This window comes from Epinephelus lanceolatus, chromosome 18 (genome assembly GCF_041903045.1).
Source record: "Epinephelus lanceolatus isolate andai-2023 chromosome 18, ASM4190304v1, whole genome shotgun sequence".
In the NCBI taxonomy this organism is placed as follows: Eukaryota; Metazoa; Chordata; class Actinopteri; order Perciformes; family Serranidae; genus Epinephelus; species Epinephelus lanceolatus.
This window is the reverse complement of record NC_135751.1, coordinates 10714440-10735758: the sequence shown is the minus strand read 5'-3', so window position 1 is coordinate 10735758 and position 21319 is coordinate 10714440. Positions and strand designations below refer to the sequence as shown.

Below are 21319 nucleotides of genomic sequence, written 5' to 3'. Positions count from 1 at the left end.
GCCATCGCCAGCGCAGAGGCATAAAAATTGACAGACAGATCACATGTACATCTGCCACTATGTGGGTTTCAATACAGGAAAAAACAAATCAATATTATGTATTAACAAGAAGGGCCCTCAGAGGGTGCAGACCTCCGCCAAGCAGTCGTCTTCACAGATCTGCCCTGACCTTAGTATCCGAGTCCTGTCCTGGGTTTGGTCAATTAGGTCTAGGTAAGGTCCCATTTTATTAGGCTATCGCGGGTCCCTGATCTAATCTAATACCTGAATGTATCAGAGAATAACTGATCCCCGCTCATCACCAAAGAAACACATGAATACTGTGCTTGTAACTTGTGTGATTAATGGGCTAATTTAGGATCACATTATGAGAGCGAAATTAAGGTGAAAAAAACGTTGAGCAAGTTGGAGGTGGAGCGGAGGAAAGATGGATACCTTTTTTACTAAGGTGAAAAAGAAGTTAAAAGAAAATGAGTATAAGAGGTCAAACCTAGCAGCATCTCCTCTGACTGAGCCTCCATCGTGCAAATTGTGGACAAAGATGACAAGAAAGTAGGTGCTGTTAAATGTGTTGAAATTATGGCGTTACAGCAGCTCAAATTATAACAACATAAGTGGCGACAGAATAAAAGAAAATAAAATAAGAATCTAAATAATCTAAAACATTATTTAACATTGTATACGATAAGATGGGTAAGAATATTGTGTTGCATCCTATGTCAATGTTTTAGCAGTAAAACGACATTTTTTGTAGCAGTTTTACCTGGTTCTCAGGCAAGAATAGGTTTGGGTGTATTTTTAAAAGTTATTAGATCAAAATAAATTTCCCAAGTCCATTAGGGTTCAGGTCCACTGTTTTGGATACATGAAGACCTCAACTTCCAAGACCCTTTCCCCTAGTGTTACCAAAAGGGAAAAATAATTTGTGTATCCGTCCTGTGATTCGGATCCTATCCAAAATTTCATGGGTTCTTCCACGGCCCATCTTACACCCTTCCACCAAGTTTCATGAGAATGGAGCCAGTGGTTTTTACATACAGTAAATCAATCAAACAAACAAACCAAAGCCAAAGCATAACCTTCTTCATGGAGGTATTAATACAACAAACCATGAGCTGTCTCTTTTTTTAAGAACGTTTTTACCTTCACCATACTGTAATAACGGTTAGTTGCATTGCTGATGCAAAATGTAGTTTAAACAGATTGCAATCTCTTTGTCACTGGGTTCTAGAAGGAGACATATACTGTATCACTATACACAAAGAGTATTTTAAGTGATCATCCCTGCAGACTAAACCTACTGTGAACATCTGAACATTACACCCATCTATGTGAACGTTCAACATGTCATTCTGATAACACATACATTAATCTGCTGTAATAGCCTCCACTCTTCTGGTTTCAGGCTTGATGAGGATGTTGAAACCTGTCTGCAAGAGCATTTGTTTCTCCACACCAAACTGGGAAGATGATTTCTTTATGGAGCTGTTTTGAGCGTGGGGGCATTGTCATGTTGAGCCAGGAAAGGGACAAACACAGACTGTTTAAACAAAGTTGGAAGAACACTATTGTCTAAAATGTCATTATGTTCCCTTCACTGAAGCCACAGTAAGGTGCCTAACCAGGAACACAGACATCTGGCCATATATTGGCTATGCAATGCAATTTCATATTATAAAGGAAGTACTGAGTTCATAAATGTGCTCATAAAAAAAGTTTTCACAGTGACATAAGTAATTCTGACAGCAGATAACTCGACTTGTTTGAAATGTTTTAGAGTCCCTGTGGCCAAATTCTTGACACCAACGCCACTGAGAAAGTGTTATAAAAGAGTCATGAGGGCAAAACTACAAAAGAAGACCCTGTTTGTAAGAAAACCCACTTTCCTTTTAAGTAATTGAGGTTCATGAAGTTGAGATGAACATAAAGCCTTTATTTTCTTTGTCAATTGTAAAAATCAAACAGAGCATCCATTAAAGCGGTAAACATCCATACAAATGATAGAATCACAGGCTCGCCAAATTATTGTAAACAAATACCAGGAACATGAAGGAAAAATAGGAAAATCAAATTCTCAGAAATGCAGTAAACCTAGGGGCGACCAACAAAAACAACAGAAGAACAGAAATTAAAGACGAGACAAGAAAAGAAAACCAAGGATTAGACACTGAAACACTGATTGTCAGTCAGACAAAATGGCTTACATGCAGATGTTTGTCTGGCAAGCTGAGGAAAAAAACAGCAGAGTCAGAAAGTTTAGGGCAAGAAAATAAAGCCCATATAAAAAGGCACATTTCACAACTCCCATCAAGTCATGAGAACCACATTTTACACCTAGTCATTCACTCACACAGACACACAAACACACTCATACAGTCACATCTTTGTCTCCAGACTGATTTATAAATATCTAACCAAGGTTAAAGTGTTTTTGTACTCTTCATTCAAATGTTCCACTTCAGGTAAGGAGAGGGAAAAGGTTTACAAAAGCACGCACATCCAGACGATAAATATCAGGTGCTGGACAGAGGAACATGTACAAGACAGAAAGATAAAGTCAGGACGCTAGTTAATGCTCCCATAAATGTGTTTTAATTACGACCGAGGTGATGTGGCAAGCATCAAACTCTTCATCTTCTTCGATGGCGCTTGACGCTCAAAAGAGGAGCTGCACATCAAAGCAATGAAGGGCACAAAAGTGGGAAGGCAAACATATATAACATATAATGACGTTTTCAGGATCTCTGCGTGCAGGGACTTTTATAGATTCCATCCTGATTAGATAAAAGCTGACAGGTACAGACAGACAGAAGCTCTGCAGTGTTTTGCAATAACTTAAGTTTTAGGATGATCTCAAAGCTGTGAGAACCTGTCGTGTCCATATTTGGTCCAGCTGAACACTCAGATGCAAATTCTGGCTGCGGTTTGGTGAAGACAAAGGTGGCCTGGTGACAATAAACCCACAGCAGCACCTCTGTAACCTTCAACAGTGCTACAACAATGCTACGATGCCTGTGTAGGAATTTTACAGTTTACGGTGTCTTAACAACACACAAGTCACAGCACATTAGCTTTCAATTTAAACTGCATTACAGCAGTTGATGAAAAAGCCGCACAGCCTCTCTAACTGCCCCACAACTCACTGAACTACTGTACACCCCAATACTGGGTTTGCATTTTAATGGAGCACAACTGTAGTGTCACTGAAATACAAATGTGTGAAACCAGTGGTGTTGCAGTGTTGATGACTGCGTGTCCCCTTTACTGATAATTTTCTTTGTGGTAACAGCATCAATTTAGCTATATAAGGGACATGGGATGTGCTTTCAAAGCGGAGCCTGGTGACGGTCGTAATAATTATTGACTATATTTGACCTGAGGAAAAGATGATTGCATCGTGGAATATGTAGTATCCAGTGTTTTGGAGCTTGAGGGTAGATAACTCAGCCTCAGCTGCTTCAATTGTGACCATTCTTTCTAAATGTGTCTCTTATGAGTCCACTTGCTTTTGAGAACTTTTAAAATATGTACTCTTTGATTGTAAGTTTGATAACTTAAAGTAACCTCAACCAGAAAATGTGTTTGCATCTTGATGTATAATTTTTGGTTTATGATCTGATGCTTTCAGAGGATACACATACAAAAACGGTTGTTTGTGCTGGACAGGTTATGTCAACTGTCAACAATCAAATAGGCTCAGAAATGCTGTGTCACAACCTTTAAAGGGACAGTTCACCTAATAATTAAAAAATACTTATTTTCACTCTTACCTGTAGTGCTGTTTTATCAATTTAGATCATTTTAGAGTGTGTTGGTGTGTGTTGCAGGTATCAGCTGTAGAGATGTCTGTCTTCTCTCCAATATAATGGACCTAAATGGCACTCGGCTTGTGGTGCTCCAAGTGCCAAAAACAAACAAACAAACATTTGAAAAACAACAGCAATGTCTCTTTCTAGAAATCATGACCCGGTTACTTAAGATAATCCACAGACCAAACCAACCAAATCACCATGCAGAAGGTGATTTGGTTGGCGGGTGTAGTTTGGTAGAAAGAAAATAGTTCCTACGTGAAACTGCTCACAATACGGTCTATGGATTATCTTAAATAACCGGGTTATGATTTCTAGAAAGAGACATTGCTGTTGAATTTTTGGAATTTTTTGGGGCACTTTAACACTACAAGGAGAGTAACATCTTGGTTATATATTACAGAGAAGACAGACATTTCTACTCACACCAAAACAATCTAGATTGATAGATAGCACTACAGTTAAGATGAAAAAGGCCGTAACTGTCCCTTTAAGACAACGAAAAGACTTTGAGGAGAAACTATATAGATAAAAGGATATTATGGACAAAGTGGAAATAAAAATGCTTTACAAAGTGGTGTTTCTTCCACTGTGTCAATTATTTTCTTTTTCCAACCACCTGACCGTGTTATTGCACTCATACTATCCACATTCATCAATTTAAATCCATATTCATACAAACAAGTTTGGTTTCAGAACGTTTAACTCTTATTAAGTCTGTTTAACTAGCATGAGTTGACTGGAGTTTTTTTTTTCTTTTGCAAAAATTATTTGGGATCTACATTTGTTTTCTATCCCTGGTGGGTATTTTTGGTGGCACGAAACAAAGCATACATTTTACAATTATAGTTGAAGACTCAAATAAAAATATATTTTGAAAAAACAGGTAAGAAAATGAAAAGGAATACTAGACACAGCATTTGATTCAACTGTTGACTTGAACTGTGTTTAAGTTACCTGCCGATGAGAAATTAGTATTTTCTGTGACCGTAGCATAAATTGACATTTCACAAGTATTTCACTGAGAAGGCAGACGATAAAGGGCAATAATGAAGTCAATTAACAAAGGCACAACTCAGAGAGGGAGCTGCCAGGTGTCAGCGAAATCAGCGTTACTACACTACAGTACAGTGGTTAGTGTATGAAGCTCCGTAGTCACATTTGGCTGACCACCCTTCACTTTTGGTCAATGATGTCTTGCCCATAGCCGCAGCTGAAGCACTGTAGATCACTATTATCCTGTCAGGTGTTGGGCTGTGTGATAGATACAGCACAAGGCTGACAGAGTCATGAATGGGTGCTGAGCAGTAAAAGACGGGAGACATGCCCTGCGTGTGAACTACAGGCGCGAGTGCACCGTGATAAACAGAGATGGAGTTCTTCCTGGAAGCCTATCTGTCAGCGGATCTGTCACTGACGGAGTTTCATTGTTCACAAGGGGACGAGGAGATCGGAGGCAGCCACCACTGAGGAATGGATACATGTCAGCCACGAAAGAATGATCGTCCCTGATTCCTTCGTTTGTCTTCTTCTGTTGGTTTCTGTTCCAATCTCATTATCAAGCTGTGTAGACGCCAAGCAGTTTAGCAACAGAACACTAGCCTGAGTGTGACAGGCTCTTCTTCTTGTCACTGCTCTGCTCTTTCAATTGCTTTAATATATCTTTATTGGAACTTTCTGCCCTGAAGGTCCAGAGGATCCTTCCGCATCTTAACACCCTACCTTTTTTTTAGTTTGGAATTTGAATGGTGTATACTAAATTAATTAAGCAGATGAACAACAGAACATCAAAGGCGTCAGTCTGCTTCAAACAAACTGTTTGAACAGCGTCCGACACCCAGACCCCCAACCTTTCCAGCGTTGGAAATGAGGGTTATGCCTGACAGTGTTTTCAAAACTATAAATCTGACAAGCAAGCCAACGTTACGCACATTGTACATGTCCATATGACTCTTTGTATGAAGTTGTTTGAGGCCCACTGAACTCTTAAGATATATTTTAAAAAGCTGTATTTGTGCAAATCCTTGTGAAAACCTCAGACTATCTGGTGTTTGATGACAAAACATCCTTTTAATAAATGACCCTTTTAAATTTCCCTTCATTGTTACCATGCACTGTTCCAGCTTTGTTGATGGAACAAAAACACTTGACATTTGGTCCCTTTTTAAACAAATTTGATAAATTACTCTTAATTACATTTAACATATGCAACCAAAGTCCCATAAAAAGGCACACTGTCCAACCAGCAGCAAGTAAGGCCTCGTGTACAAGAACAAAGAGACTGGCCAAACATGTTTACATTTTTCTAGAAAGTTCTTGGAACAGTGAGTTCTTCATTTCTTGGTGTCAGTTAGGATGATGTTGGCTGTGACAAACATAAGGCAGGAAGCAGCCCACAACAAAACAAACCACACCCAAAAGGCGTGTCGGAAGGGAGACCGGTGCTTGTTGATGGCATCCCTCCCCACCACTGGCTCCAGATGGCGTCGACCGTAGTACACAAGGAAGGCTGGGACAATATACTGGATCCCTGTGCCTGCATAGGCTCCTGTAATACCCACCAGGGACTCCAAGTTGTGGGTGCAGAAGGCCACAACGATTGGGGGCACCAGAGTGATGAGGGGAAACACAATACGGTCCACCACCCATGGGTAGGTGCCTCCGTCTCGGTGAAACAGGGTCTTCCAGTTGTTGCGGAGTGTGACGGCAATGATGGGGAAGTTGGTGCTGATGGTGAAAACTGGAAAGAGGCCCAGGAAGTAGCGCAGGACTGGAATATCTAACACATTGCAGTTATCAGTGAAGTTCAGGGTGTACATGTCATGTAGCAGTGAGCTGTCAAAGCAGAAAATGGCAGTGAATGAGAGAAGAACGTAGAAGCCCAGGATCAGGACGTAGTCCAGCAATACCAGGGTGCCAACTCGTTTCTTGTCAGAGATGGGCGTCACCAGGGAGGGCAGGGAGTGCTGACACATAAAGGAGTAGACGCACACCCCAAACAGGTTGGGCACTCCAGACAAGGAAGCGGCTGGTGGGTGGCCCTCGCCGGTACCTTTGCTGATGCGGATAAGAGCCAAGATGATCATCATGGTGAACGCTGTGAAAAGACAACAGAGAGGGATGAAATTAAGAACAATAAGTGACAGTAAAGATGACAACAATCCTACTACACAAATTATGATGAGGTGGTGGTACAACATCAAGCCTTATCATACCTGCTATTAAAATGTGTTTTGGGTGACTGGATCACAAATACATGTCTGTATACACGCAATGCACCCTTAATACGTCTTGAGATCTGATCATTCAAGACCATATCTGGAGGTGGTCCGGGCCACATATGGCCACATTCTTTCAGCACTGCATATGCTAATGTCTTCTGGGCCACAGTGAATGACAGCCTACTCAGTTGACATCAACAAGAAAACTTTCTGTTGCTGCCGTTACACAAGTCAGAGGCAGCACTGAAGGATCATCTCTGTCTACCGGCAAGAAGTCAGTTCAACGGCTGCCTAGTTAGCATGAGCTAACACAACAGCATCTGTTAAACAATCCTTACAACTCTCAAATCTACTGTTAATCTGTCAATAACCTCTAGGTAATGTAGCATGTAGCTGTGTAATTCTAATAGTAAACACTGCAACTGTGTCTGCATGTGGGCAGACTGTCACCAACTGTCTCCTGTGCGGAGCTCACACTCCCGCAGCAGTAGGCTCCTAATTATGGTAATGGTTTATTTGCATGTAGAGCAGGGAAATTATATATATATATATATATATATATACACATATATATATATATATATATCATTAGAGATATACTCTATTGCCAGGTGTGAACAGACAGACTTAGAGCTGTCAACAGGCTGACAGAGATGCATGGGCACCAGGCCATAGGCCAGTTTGTGTCCTTGGTTGGTCAATTCATCTCCTGGCTATACGCATCAGCTTTTACATGAGAATCCTTCTGTAGAACTGTTTTAAAGTTGTATAAAAGTTGTAACTTCTTTAACTTTTGCAGAACAACGGACACTGTGGCTTCAAGGGGTGGTTGCAGGATAAGACAGGATAAGTTGTACAGGGGCTGGAGCCAATTCCACCTGACATTGTGCGAGAGGCGGGGTACACCCTGGGCCTGGAAATGTCGCTAGACATATAGTGACAGACAGCCATTCATGCTCACATTCACACCTCTGGCCAATTTAGAGTCGTCAGTTAACCTAACCTGCATGTCTGACTAAAAAATTGCATAATCTCACCTAAAAAAAAAAAAAAAGATAGAAGGAGTGCTACAAGAATCATACAAAAATAATAATACATACAAATATGTTGGTTGAACTGAGTAGAGAATCCTCCAGCAAGTCAGTGGTACTAATATAATTTTCATTTTAAATATAACTGATGGCACAGTCAGTTCTCTATTTTCCATAGCATCGGCTACATAAATGAAGGACTCATATCGGTTTCCCAGCTTGTCCCGGTCACATATGTTCTCCATTTATTCAGACAAGGACAACAGCAAACACAATGAAGCTCCATAACGGGCTGGAGTGTGTGTTCAGTCTTAGTCAATATTTAAAAACAGGGGTCAGTGTTAGACCTGTAATCCATATTGGGCAGGTTCTGTACTCTGGACAAGGTGATACTCAAACAGGAACATTCTCCCTCAGTTTAATTCCCATATAGTGTGTTTGGCCTGGGGATTGTGTAGACAACAGAAGAAGTTGCCAGCTTCTTTCCACTGGCCAATGACTTTGACTGAGAGGCTATACTGTAACATGCGTGTTGGTTTAAACCATCTCCCCTTCATGTTTGGCTGATTTCCCTGAACTGCCTTATTATGTTCTTGTTCAATGCCAAACTCTACCCTCCATGTCTGCCAACAAGGCAGAGTTTAGCTGCAGTTTAACAAGGGGCTGTTGGGATGGGATATTGCGACAGTTTTGGGTCAGCTTGGGGCCAAACCCTGAAATGATCCTTTTATTTAGCCCCTCCCTAATCCAACCACCTTTATTCCTCTCTCCCACAAACCATTCACTCCACAATGTCTTCTGTATTATTCTACCACTGTAAACAAAATAAATACACCGTGAGGATCATTTCTCTACATTTTATCCATCTATAATAGATTGATGTTGAGAAGGTAGCATTGTTAAGATTGTTTGACCTTGCACAGTATATAATGTAGTTTAGAAACCCACGTACTGCAACTGTTTTATAACATACACAACGTCAAAGTAATTGTGATAACTTACAACAGAGTGGCTAAAGAGAATAAAAATGAGCATTTTCCACCTGGCTTATTATCACTGCTTCATACATCATCTGCCACTGCCCAAACAACCTTCAACATACGTCAGTTTGTTCATGTCTTGTGATGTAAAGCGATATCCATTTTCTACTGAAACCTACCAATCTTTTCCATCAATCATGCAGTAAATGTACAGCTGCTTGTTTCTTCATAAATCTCTGCGGTGTAAGACCAAAAATCCCTGAGTCTAACTACTACTTTGATTTGAATCCAGGTTAAAAGAATTAGCTTTCATCATTATTCACCTTGCACTTCCATCATTTCTATCTTTTTAAATTCTTTATTTAAACTACTTTATCATCATAATTTGTTATAAAATGGTTCCTATCTCTAAAAATGATTTTGGATTGCCTTTATGCTTGAAATGTTCTATGTAAATTAATTTGCCATATCTTGTTTATGGTATCAATAATGATATTAAAAAGGTACATCTATAGTTTTAAAAGGTAAGGTAATGTCAGAGTTATTATAGTTTTGTATTTTTTATATTAGCTTTTATTTTCATTTCAATTTTAATTTTTGTTTTCAATTCAAATTGTTTAGTTTTTGTTAGTCTCAGTATTAGTTTGAGGGTTTTTTTTGTATTACAATACAAATACAGAACTTTTAGATATGTATCGTGTGACAAGAGTAAATTGTCTATGGTTTCATATTTTGCTCTATTGTTTATAGCGTTGTGACGCAAATTACACTTTTTACGGCAATATTTTCCGTCATTTGGAGTCTGTCCATCTTTTGCACGGATCACATTGATAAATTACTCTTCTTGGCTTTTTATTTCGCGAAGCTTTTACGGTACTTACAGTAAAATAACGAGTTTATATAACTCCACTGCTGTCTGTCTCTGCTGTGCTGGCTCAGCCCCGCAGCGCTGAGAAAGAGCAGACAAGCAGCGAGATGGCGACAATATTCAGACCAAATCAGGTGGTGTGGAGTACAGCCTCAGTGTTGAGCGGAGCAACTTTCTATTCATTGGATTAAAATGTGATATATCGTGATATTAGGGGTGTAATGGTACACAAAAATCTCGGTTCGGTACGTACCTCGGTACACAAGTCATGTTTTTTTTTTTTTTTAGTACAGTATTGAAAAAAATAGACAACTATTAAATATCTTTTACTTATTGGTAACCTTATTAAAACATACTACCACAGCAGTTAACTCTTTTTTACACAATTTTTGAATGAAACAAATATATATAAAATCCTGCTTTTTCACACTGTTTGAATGAAAACAGAAATATAAAAGTGAAAAATAAAATCCTGCTGTTTTTTTTTTAAACACATTATTTGAATGAAAAATATAAATATAAATTTCTGCTTTAACAGTTTTACTCAATTAAAATAAAAAGTATAGTGCAGCTGGTCAGCTTTAAAGCCTGCTCAGATTCAGTTTTACTAGGAACTTACTTAGCTTTCCCACTTTGTTAAAGTGCAGTAAACAGAACATGCTTATATCTAAAGTGCAGCTTAAACAATTTTACTCAACTCCAATGGCGTTGGTTATTTCTTTAGTGCGATGGTCAGGGAAACGCTCTTTCTTTTTAAACGACGACGATATCGTAGTTTGCACCAGATTGCTTTTTCTAGTCGTGCCGGTTAACGTTCAAACTCGGGTGGTGTCGCTTTAGATGCGTTAGCATGTTAGACATGTTTCCAAATACATACCCGACCGCTGTTTTGCAGTGTCGGCACACTGCTTTTGTCTTGTCAGCTTGTTTATTTCCATCTTCGTATTTTACCCTGAAACCAAAGTGTTCCCAAACGGAGGACTTAAGGTTTGCGGGTGGGTCTTCAGGTTCGTCAGGCTCACTTGCCATGTTGTCAAAATGCGAGAATGCGCTGCACAAAGTGAAAGTGGAGATTTACGGTCGGACTCGGTCCGTCACTCAATTATGTCCGTCGGGGAACTAGATATTTTAAATGGTTCGGCTCGCAAAAATGGAATTAAAATAAAACAAAATAAAATAAAATAATATCCTGCGCCCAATAATTCGGTACAGGGTCGTGCCAAACCAAAAGTCGTGTACTGAACGGTTCGACACAAATACATGTACCGTTATGGCCCTACGTGATATGTATCGTTATTGGGATATGAAATGACCTATACCGTGATATGAGATTTTGGTCATATTACCCAGCCCTAATACGGACCAGTGCTTACTCATACTTATTATTTTGTGGTGACAAATTTGACGACATTGACAAAGACTAAAACTGAGGACATTTTCTGTATATTTTAGTTTATATTAGTTAGATTTGTAAGTACACAATATGATTTAAGTTATCTTTCCTTTTTTTTGTTTTTTTCTTAGGTCTAGTTTTTATTTTTATCTCTGAAAACAAAAAATGTTTTTTCACACAGTTTAAGTTTTTAGTTTAGTATTAGTTTACTGTAATAACCTTGGGTAATGCACCATTTGTGAATGAAGTTCATTCTCTCAGTGTGGACCTGCCTTCCAGGTATTTGTTTCTGAAACATTAGGCGTAGAAAACCAACTAGGGAACATTTCATGGCCACACATAAAGTCACTGGAGCCAGGTGACGGTAGATAAGCACCTCCCCCCCATGTGTCTCCACCTCCTGCTGTTCACATCGCATCTCCAATTGATTTCTGGAGGTGCCTCTCTAGCGGGAGCGAAGCTAAAGGAGAGCTCTGAGTGTGGCATGCAGTCCTGTTACAGGCTGACAGTCATGTGGCCCAGTAAGCCCTCTCACCTCCACGCACACTCAATCAGCCCGTGACACCAGGAGTTAGTCATAGCCCTGCAATGGCCAGCAGCCAGCTCCTCAACTTTCATCATCAGGCTGGCCTTTAAACACAGGGTGACATTTAGGAGGTACCACTTGGATTATAATTTGTCACATATATGCAGATGATAACACTATAGCATACGCTTCTGCGAGACTGGGTGTGATGCATAAATGAAAGAGAGATCCCTGCTGCCTTTGATGGAAATATTCAACAGGGCTGGTACAGCATGTCCTAGAATAGTGTTCTTTCTGTTTCCAGCACAGGTTGCAGTGTGTGAACAGGGTGGACGGGAGGTGTGTGCAAGGTGGGAACTTAAAGTTTCAAACAAGCTCTATTAATCAGCTACTGTGTGCTCCTGCAGTGGCACTTTAATGTATGTCAGGAGGATAAAATTCATTCCAATTATCAGGGACGCACTGTACAGAGGGAAGGAGAAATGATTGTCGACAAAGGCGTTCAGGACAGAGCTGAGTGTCTGCAAAACAACAAGTATGAAAGTGTCTGTGGAGGATTAGGAAAGAAACACAGCTACAGCTAGTACAGCTACAACTATCCTTTATATTATTACAATAAGGAGAAGCCAAAGAGGAACAAGTAGCAGAAATACAAGAAGTAAAAACTAGGACGAAACCCAAGAAAATACCAAAAACAACAAGCAGGTGTCAATGATGCAAACCACCAAAGAATGTATGAATCTAAAAACACTGTCCTTCTCAGACTTTTTAGGGGTTGTGTGGCAGTTAAGTTAACTTTCTGTCCTCTTATTTTTTCTGTGATTACTCATTTTATATGTCCATATAACCAAACACACAATATAACTGTTAACAATCTTATTTATGTTTGTCAAGGGACTTCATGATTATAAAATAAAATAAATGATCTGCTTTACAGGTTGAATTTCTGACCTGTGATCAGATTGTTACGTAATGAAAAAGAAAAACGTGGTAAGTTCAGCTGCATTAAAGCACAGTATAGGTGACGATGGAGAAAATGGTAGGACAGAATGGATGTTTAGTGTGAGATTCATATGTTTGTTGTTGCCAAAGAAAAGAGGAGAATGAAGATATTTAGCAGGGGGTAATAATCCATTCACAGATTCATGATCACCAACTTGATATTGAAGCAAAGTGAAAACATCATCCATGACATCATCTTTAAGATAAGCCTTTACTTTGAAATTCCCATGGCAAATCTATGACAATGTCAAACAGTACTGACACAAGGCAGATATGCCAAGCAGCCAAGAAGTGAGGAAATAATTTAGATTTCAGCGAAAAGAAGGGTCAACATGTGAAGCTTGTACCATATGCATACATGCTGTTACGAAATAAGCTACTCAGGAAACACTCTCACACCCTCTCTCACTATGGCCATGTTAACTGCTCTGCAACAATGTTAGGCTGAAAAGTGTGCATGCCAGCTGAAATTTAACTGTGCAAATCTGTTGGAGCAATATAGTGACTTAAACCAGCAGTGACTATAATACTTGTATTTGTTAATCTATGAGTAGAGAAAACTTCTGCTAGCTCACTAACTTATGTAATGTAAAAGTGGGTAAACTAATCACTGTGACTAGTAATAAACAATTATTTTTTCTATGAACCTTCACAGTTATTATTGAGCTGAATTTTATCCTTTTGTTAAATGTTCTTATTGTTAAGCCATGTTTCATGTGAGTTAGTGGAATCAATTTAAAGTAAACTTAAATGCTCTTAACCAGTTACAATTATTTACAATTATTTATGTTGAAGCGAATTGAAATAGAATCATGTCAGACTTAGTGATATCGGCAAATGCTGTATTGTCTTCCAAGGAATCATTATAATATCCTATCATGATGAAACTAGTGATTTACACCCGTAATATCTAGGGGTTTTACCCCTTTTTTTTTTTTTACCCTACCCTTTACCCTCTACCCTCGTGTCACATGTAAACAATGGTTCCTATAGGGAGAGGGAATCCAAATCACATTTGTCCAAGAGGAAAAGGGAAGAGAGGATGCAGATGCTAAATGAAAAATAAATTATGCAGGTTGTGAACTTCTATCTTTGTGTTTTTAATGGGACATAAATCTAGAAAAGTGGACCTAGGAGCCACTGAAAGAGGAAGCTGAGTTTGAAGAGTGCACACAGCTACATTACTAACCCTTGTTTCACACTTTCTATACAATTATGTCAGAGTAAATGTAAGCACTCACACACATCGGTGGCCAAAGCCTGTAAACCTGTTGCACAAGTGTTCAATATTTAATGCATCTTTGGCTTATAGCCAGTGTAATCTCTGGCTCTGGGGGAAATCTCTGCAAGTCACAATCTTCCCCACTTGACATTAACCCTCCTTTTACAGAGAGGTCAAATGGCTGGGCGACAGACCAGCCTTCAAGGACACGGACCAATGGACCTGCCAATCATTTTATCAATTAATTGATTAGTCTATAATAAATTAATGAGTAGTAATAATAGTGAATCTATACCAAGGATGATGTAGTTTGCTTTTTTTGTTGGACAAAGAAACAAAAGACATCCAGTTAAAAGACAAAGAAAATCAGCAATTCTCACATTTTAGAGGCTGAACTAGAGAGTATTTGGCATTTTCTTCTTAAAAGTGACAAATCCATTATCAAAACTCTAATTTTTGCAGCTCTACAATATACTCTATACTCTAAGAACACTTACACGTTATAATATCGTATCGTATAATATAGTGTCCTTTGAGGCCATAAAATGGCCAAAAATTCTGCATTTCCCTCCACTCCACCTAAAACTTCTCTAACATGTGACAGAGCCATCACTTCAACCCATCTGTCTGCTCCCTTTGCTCCCTGTCTTCTTTCTCCTTCAAACTCCCATCTTCTTCCCACCTTTCTGTCCGTAAAAAGCTATGTGTGAACCACAAAGCACAGCCACCTGTCTGTACACGAGGGAGGAAAAGGTGCAGGACAGGAGAAAGGGAGCTTTTCTCCTCTCTGACGCCAACACTCGCAGGCTGCACAGGAAGGAAACAAGCTGGGGCTTTTAATTAAGAGTGCCTCAGGGTGGTTGGACACTACAACATTACCTTAAGCGCCTTCTTGCAAGTTCAGCCAAAATTAAGATGCAACTAGAGAACCTGAGAGAAAGGACAGTAAGCTGGTCATACTGGTAAGCTCCCAGTTAAATGTAAAGGAAGGTTAGTAACTTAATAATGTTCAGAATGCCTCGAAATTTCAAAATCTAAAAGCATAACATTTCTTTATTCTGCCCACATTTCACCAGGGTTTATGCTAATTAGAGGCAGAGGACTCATTTATCTTACTTAAGGCACAGGAACTAACCCCTTATTTTTCAAAGAAATTGAAAGTCAATCAGATGGTAGAGAGGAGCAGAACACCAAGAACAAAGCCACTAGAATGAAGCTTTTCATAATGTGCTCATTTGTCACCGACTCTCAGCTGCATCATACTGCACAAGGTGGGCAAATCACGTCCGCCCGTGACAATTTTATCACACTCATTGCACCTATCGCTATGAATCTCAATGCTGGAGCACTATGCAGACATGAAATAAGAGCATATTAGCTTTGATCACCTTGACTGCTTTGAAGGGCCAAGGAAACATAGTCTGGTGCTTTATTTACATAGTAAATTCAGAATGGTCTCTGGATTGATGTAAGCCATATTCAAATACATTATTCAGTGCCTATAACAAAATGAAACCAGTAACACACATGAATGAAAAATACATCAGTCTGACATTCTCCTTTAATCTAAACCTGTCATCTCTGCTTACAGACATTATTGCCTGCGCCTTACTTTATGGTCTTCTTATGTATTGACAAGATGAAAAAAACCCCTTTACAAGATGCCACTGACTCCCTGATGAAGTCTCATCTCACAAATTTCTGTCACCCACTACAAACCAGCAGCAACACCCATCTTTCCAAAGACCCTCCAATGGGATGAGCCATTTACCTCTGCAGATATCTGTCAGGATATGGTGATTACACACACTTTCAAATTGACATGCTGGGCCGTGCCAATACTCTCCAGTACACTTGACACGCCACAACAGGAACAGAGTAAATTGACCAGGTGTCAAACAGCCACATATCACGTCCACATAACTAGTGCCCGTCCATCTTGCAGCCTGTGATTTATATTACCTGGATGGGGAAAGCAACGACCTTGTGAGGAATGCTTTCGTCTTAACAACCCTCCAGAGGAGACTCTTACAGCTATATTCTCACTGGTGGCAAACAAAGCTGCTGCTGTTAAGCCAAGGCTGGCAGACACTCTCAATGCTCCAAGGAGTCATTGCCTGCGTATGGAGAAGGACTCTTCAGAGGCTATCTCGGAAGAGATGGGATTGCTGGACTCAATTAATGAGGAGAAAATGGAAGAAGGTGAGAGGTGATCAATCTTCTGTGCACCAGAGCAAGAGAAAGCTGCAGGCTGGGGGGTCTCGTTCCTCGGAGACTTGGACACTTAAACATGAGCAATTCATTGATGATAGTGAGAAGGTCAAGGACTTCTCAGCTGTGCTTCAATGTTTGAAGGGAGTGACAGTGTTGTGACTGCATTTCAAACACTGAGAACATGTTTGGTCTCATGAAACACAAAGTTCTAGTACTACTGCTCTACTGTTTTCTCTTCTTGTTGCCAATTTAAACATCTTCCCCTTTAGTGGTTTAAGAGCACAGCAATCATCCCATCATTAATTAAGAGAGACACTCCTTGAGCGCTCTTGGATAACCTCTTAGGTAATTAGTGGCCCTGGCTCTTTGCCCGGTTTTCACCAGGGTTTCAGGAGTTCTTGCTGTGCTAGAGCTCGATCACTACAAGCCCTTCAGGACCACAGCTAGCGGCCCGCTGCTGTGTTTGGTGGGCAACTGGGTGATAAGTGGCTGCCTTGCCCTGTAACAACTTGTGTGATCTCAGATAGGACTATCAGCAAACACAGCACAGAGCAACACAGCAGTTGGCCTACTGTTTAGCACTCTATACTGCAGCTCTGGTTCACAGGGATGAACCAGCCAAACTCCATGACACTATCTAACAGCTTCATGAAAACACCAATTAGTCTAGTCGCTCAGCCGCAGCACTGAAAATTTATACGTTATCCACAGATAAGAAGTTTCTCTGTAAAGTGCAAGATGAAGGCACAATCCAAAGAATGTCTATAGGTAAAAAAAAGGTCACAAACTGCTTCTTATGATACATATTCCATCATAAAACTGTAAATCCACTGTGATGCACTGAAATGGTGTGGTTGGTAGGAAGGATTTTCTTTGTTTCATTGATTAAAATGTCATACTAAAAATACCCACAACTAGTTTAACTTTACAGTAATGTCTCATTCTAGGCTAAAACTAACATATTACGTGCTGGAATGATGGAGAGTTAATGGACAAAAAGTCTGATCATTGATTCATTGTATTCATTAAACTGATTCAATATTCATTTATTAAGCAAAAATTACAATATTCTCTGGTTACAGCTTTTCTGATTTTCATTTTCCCCCTATTTTACATCATTGTAAACTGATGATCTTTGGGACTGTTGGTTGAACATAAAATAAATTTGAAGATGCCATCTTGAGCTTGATTGATTAGGCAAAAAAACTAATCCAAATTAATTCTTAATAGATAATGAAATCACTCATTAGTTGGGGCCCAAATATGACTCTGTTGACCTGAAGACATTTCTTTGTCTAAATGTTGTCAGTCACATGAAACAAAAGAAGTCTCCAATGACTAATGTCAAACAAGAAAAATTAGCCGGACATCTAAATGTTCAGTTCCACCAGTATGTTGATAAGATGAAGGTGTAAATGAGCATTTTACAACAGTTAGTTCTAACCAAGTAATATGATTGGACAATAGGCATTTCACAGGTACTGATAGACCACTAATCTCTCCTGCTATGTACGTATCACTCTGTTAGGTGCTCTAAACTGGTGATTACATTCAGCGTTGATTAGCCTACATTAACAGTTGTTGCAACACACTTTGCGGCACAAAGATGAACGTATTTCCATTAATAGCATTTAAGTTAAACTATAAATGGTCACAAGAGGAAAACAAAGGAAAGGAAAGAAGCCTGGATACTTTGCTGCAAACCTCCAGGTTTATGCTACCAGCCAATGTCACAATGTGGCCTACTGTCTGTTCAAGCTGGTAACTCTTTGGAATACACACATGCCATCAAAGTGACTGTCAACAGACTCTTTTTCCCCTGGTTGGGTCAAACTGCTGTACAGAATATCAGCACAGCTCTCATTCAGTCGTAGGCAAAGGCCACAGGCCAAGTGTGATATTGTTGAACTTCAACATTTAAATGTAACATTTATTTAATTGAAAATGCAACAAATGTTTGTGAGTGAAGCAAGACTACATAAAATAGAGACCAAATGTTCATTTAAATATTAGAAAACACAGGTTAGAATTTTGTCTCTGCCCGTTACATCTGCACAGGTTTATAGCCAAGATTGGTGTTTACGATTTAAGATTTTATGGATTGGATAACAAATATGAACAAATAGCCTCTATGGTACAACTCATGTAATTAAATGTTGAATGTCTTCAATTAAAACAAATGGTTGAAAACACAGCTTTATTTCCTCCCTTCAAACCACTCTTGCCATGGACACCTCGGAGATAAACAAGGCACTGAGGTCACAGACCATAATTAAAAGCTTAGTCACTGGGTATAGATCCAATTGATCATGTTCTCCGACTAAAGCAGACATCCACAAAACATTCCCCTAATCACCCTGGAACTCATCTCAGCAGGAAGTCAAACTTCTCATTACCCATAGAAACATCAATACTGAGCAGGGATGGAGGACAGGGGCACTAGAAAAACACTGGAAGTCAGGGCAAAGAAAGTGGCGGGCCATCATTTTGCTATTTAGTGACACTGGAAAAGATGCCTTAGTCCTTGGCTGACAACAGGAGTGTCATAGAAAGACAGAAAAGGAATGATGGTTTTCAGTCTGAGGGTTTCTCCCTCTTTAATGTAATTTTTCAGGACCTCTGAACTGTGGTTCTGCTGTACGGTTCATTAAGAGCTGCTCATATTTCACCGTCCCCCTGTGAGCTGCATGCTCTGGACAAACTGAACTTTCCACTCAAGCAGCCCCATGAGTCCCCCTGACCTTCAAAAACAATATCTCCCTCCCTCACCCATTTAAAATGGCACTGGGCAGCTGTGAATATCCCCTAGGGCACTTCCTTACCTCCTAATACTCTGTTGTAGTAAACTAAGAGCATTAGATGGATGGTGAGGCCCATGGATCACTGAAGCAATGGCTCTTTAACTTTCTGTTATTTTTTTTCTTGGTACAGAGGAGGACAACAGTGCTGTTTACTACATTTCACATAAATATTCAGTTTATCACAGTCAGGTATGCTGCTTTGAAGATGCCATGATGCAAAATTTATTCCACCATTAAATATTTGTGTGTTCTCATATATAATCTCAAAGAGTTTATATTTTAACAAGGGAAAATAAACCTTAGATTTTTTTATTTTTTATGAACTATAAATGTAAATACAAGCACAAGTTTTAAGTACAGTGCCTATAAAAAAAAATATTCATCCAAAATTGAATGAAAGGGGATTTAATGTAGCTTTTTAGATAGTGATCAAAAGAAAAATCCCTTTAACATCAAAGAGAAAGCATCATAAAAAGCCACATTAAATCTAAATTGATTAAATATTGTTGGACAATTAAACACTATGGTGGATAAATACTTTTTAAAAGTATAGTCTAATGCCACATTTCCACTGCCTGGTACAACACACCTCTACTCAGCTGGACACACTTGGGATCATTCTATTTTGATTATCCTTTGGTAAATGTTGTGGCTGGTACCTTGTACTTTTTTTTGGTACCACCTTGGTTAAGGTATCAAGTGAGTTGAGCTGATACAAAAAGGTGGAGTTAAAACAGAAAGGAATGTCACCAGCGCAACACGATACATCCTGAACAAACCCATTTTTAAAAAGCCAAGCTACCATCAATAGTGAGCGCAATTTTAAAATTCGCTCTACCGAGATTTTAAAAAATGGCAGCCAGCAAAACTATACCATACAACTGACAAAATGCAGACACTCCTCTGTTTGGTTGCTGATGAAAGGATCCAGCGATGGTGCAATGAAGATGGTGTTAGGTAGGGTTGGGAACGGAAACCTAATGCCAATATGGCACCGGTTCCAATACAACCCATGCCTCAAGGACCGAATTACAACGCACACTTTGTTGCCTCATTTCAGTGCCAGATTGTGTGCGTAGTGAGTGTGTAGGTATGTGTGAGAGAGAGAGAGTTTGTGTGTGTGTGAGACTATGACGCATGACAATGAGGCTGCGACACCCTGAGCAGAGAGTCTGAAGTTAAATATAGCACTACAATGAGAGTACAGTGTTGGCTATTTGTCAGTGAATAAATGCTACATCTCTTAAAGACCCAGGCCAAGATGCTGTATCTTGCTTGTCACCTGCTGATTAAAACGAAGGCGATTAGTCTCGAAGTTAGCGAGCAAAGTTAGCCTCACGTAAGATGAACTATTTATATTGCAGTGACAACCTCAGCCACTCCTAAACAGATAATGGAGAAGTGTCTGGCAGTGGAGTCTCTCCTGAGTTAGGGAGACAAGTATTGATCCCAACTCAAAATTTATTTGGCTGTAGTACTGTAACTGTTATTTAGTGTTAAATTATTGTAGTTGGGTTATGTTTTATTATTTATGTTAATCTGTTAATATATTTAGACATTTAAGAATACTTTCAACTGTTAAGAGATAACATATTGTTCAATTCAAATAAAAAAAATAATAATAATAAAAAAAAAGCCGTTCTTAAAGGGCCAGTGTGTAATATTTGGCATGGTTTATTGTCAAATCTGAATCTGAATCTGAATCTTCTGCCCATTAATATGTTTATACAAGTGTATAATCGCTATAAAATAAAATTCGTTTGGTTTCGTAGCCTTATAATTATGCTTTTATATAAATATATACATATATATATATATAAATAAATAAATAAATAAATAAATAAATATATATATATATATATATATATATATGTGTCAAGGGCCTTGCTTTAGAGAGGTCACCATCTTGCACCGCCATGTATGTACGGCAGACCGAGCGGACAATCCAGCCAGCCAGAGAACGCATTTCGCGTGTATAAATAAACCAGCGAAGACAGCGGAAGGAAGGAAGAAGGAGGAGGAAACAGCAGAGAGTGTTAGTAGTTCGTCGACAGAGAGTAGTGAAAAGTTTTTTTAGTTATAAAGTTTGCGAATGGACCACACTTACCACGCAACAGGAGAGAATGAACCCAAACCGTCATCTGCGAGGAAAAGAAGACGCAACTTCACTCCTTGTGATGCACTCTCTGTGGCGCTTTCCCTCCTGATGATATATCTCCCCAGCGATGGGAGCACCGAATCCCATTCTGTGC

General features: G+C 39.4%; 1 protein-coding gene across 1 annotated transcript in view; it reads right to left on the bottom strand.

Annotated features, from left to right (window-relative positions):
- Positions 1–1912: 1912 nt before the first annotated feature.
- slc38a12 (solute carrier family 38 member 12) overlaps positions 1913–21319 on the bottom strand; it is an 84845-nt gene continuing 65438 nt past the window's right edge. The window contains exon 10 of the mRNA XM_033644190.2: positions 1913–6906. Coding sequence (XP_033500081.1) covers positions 6143–6906 — 764 coding nt within the window. The 3' untranslated portion in view covers positions 1913–6142. The remainder of the gene's footprint in view (positions 6907–21319) is intronic.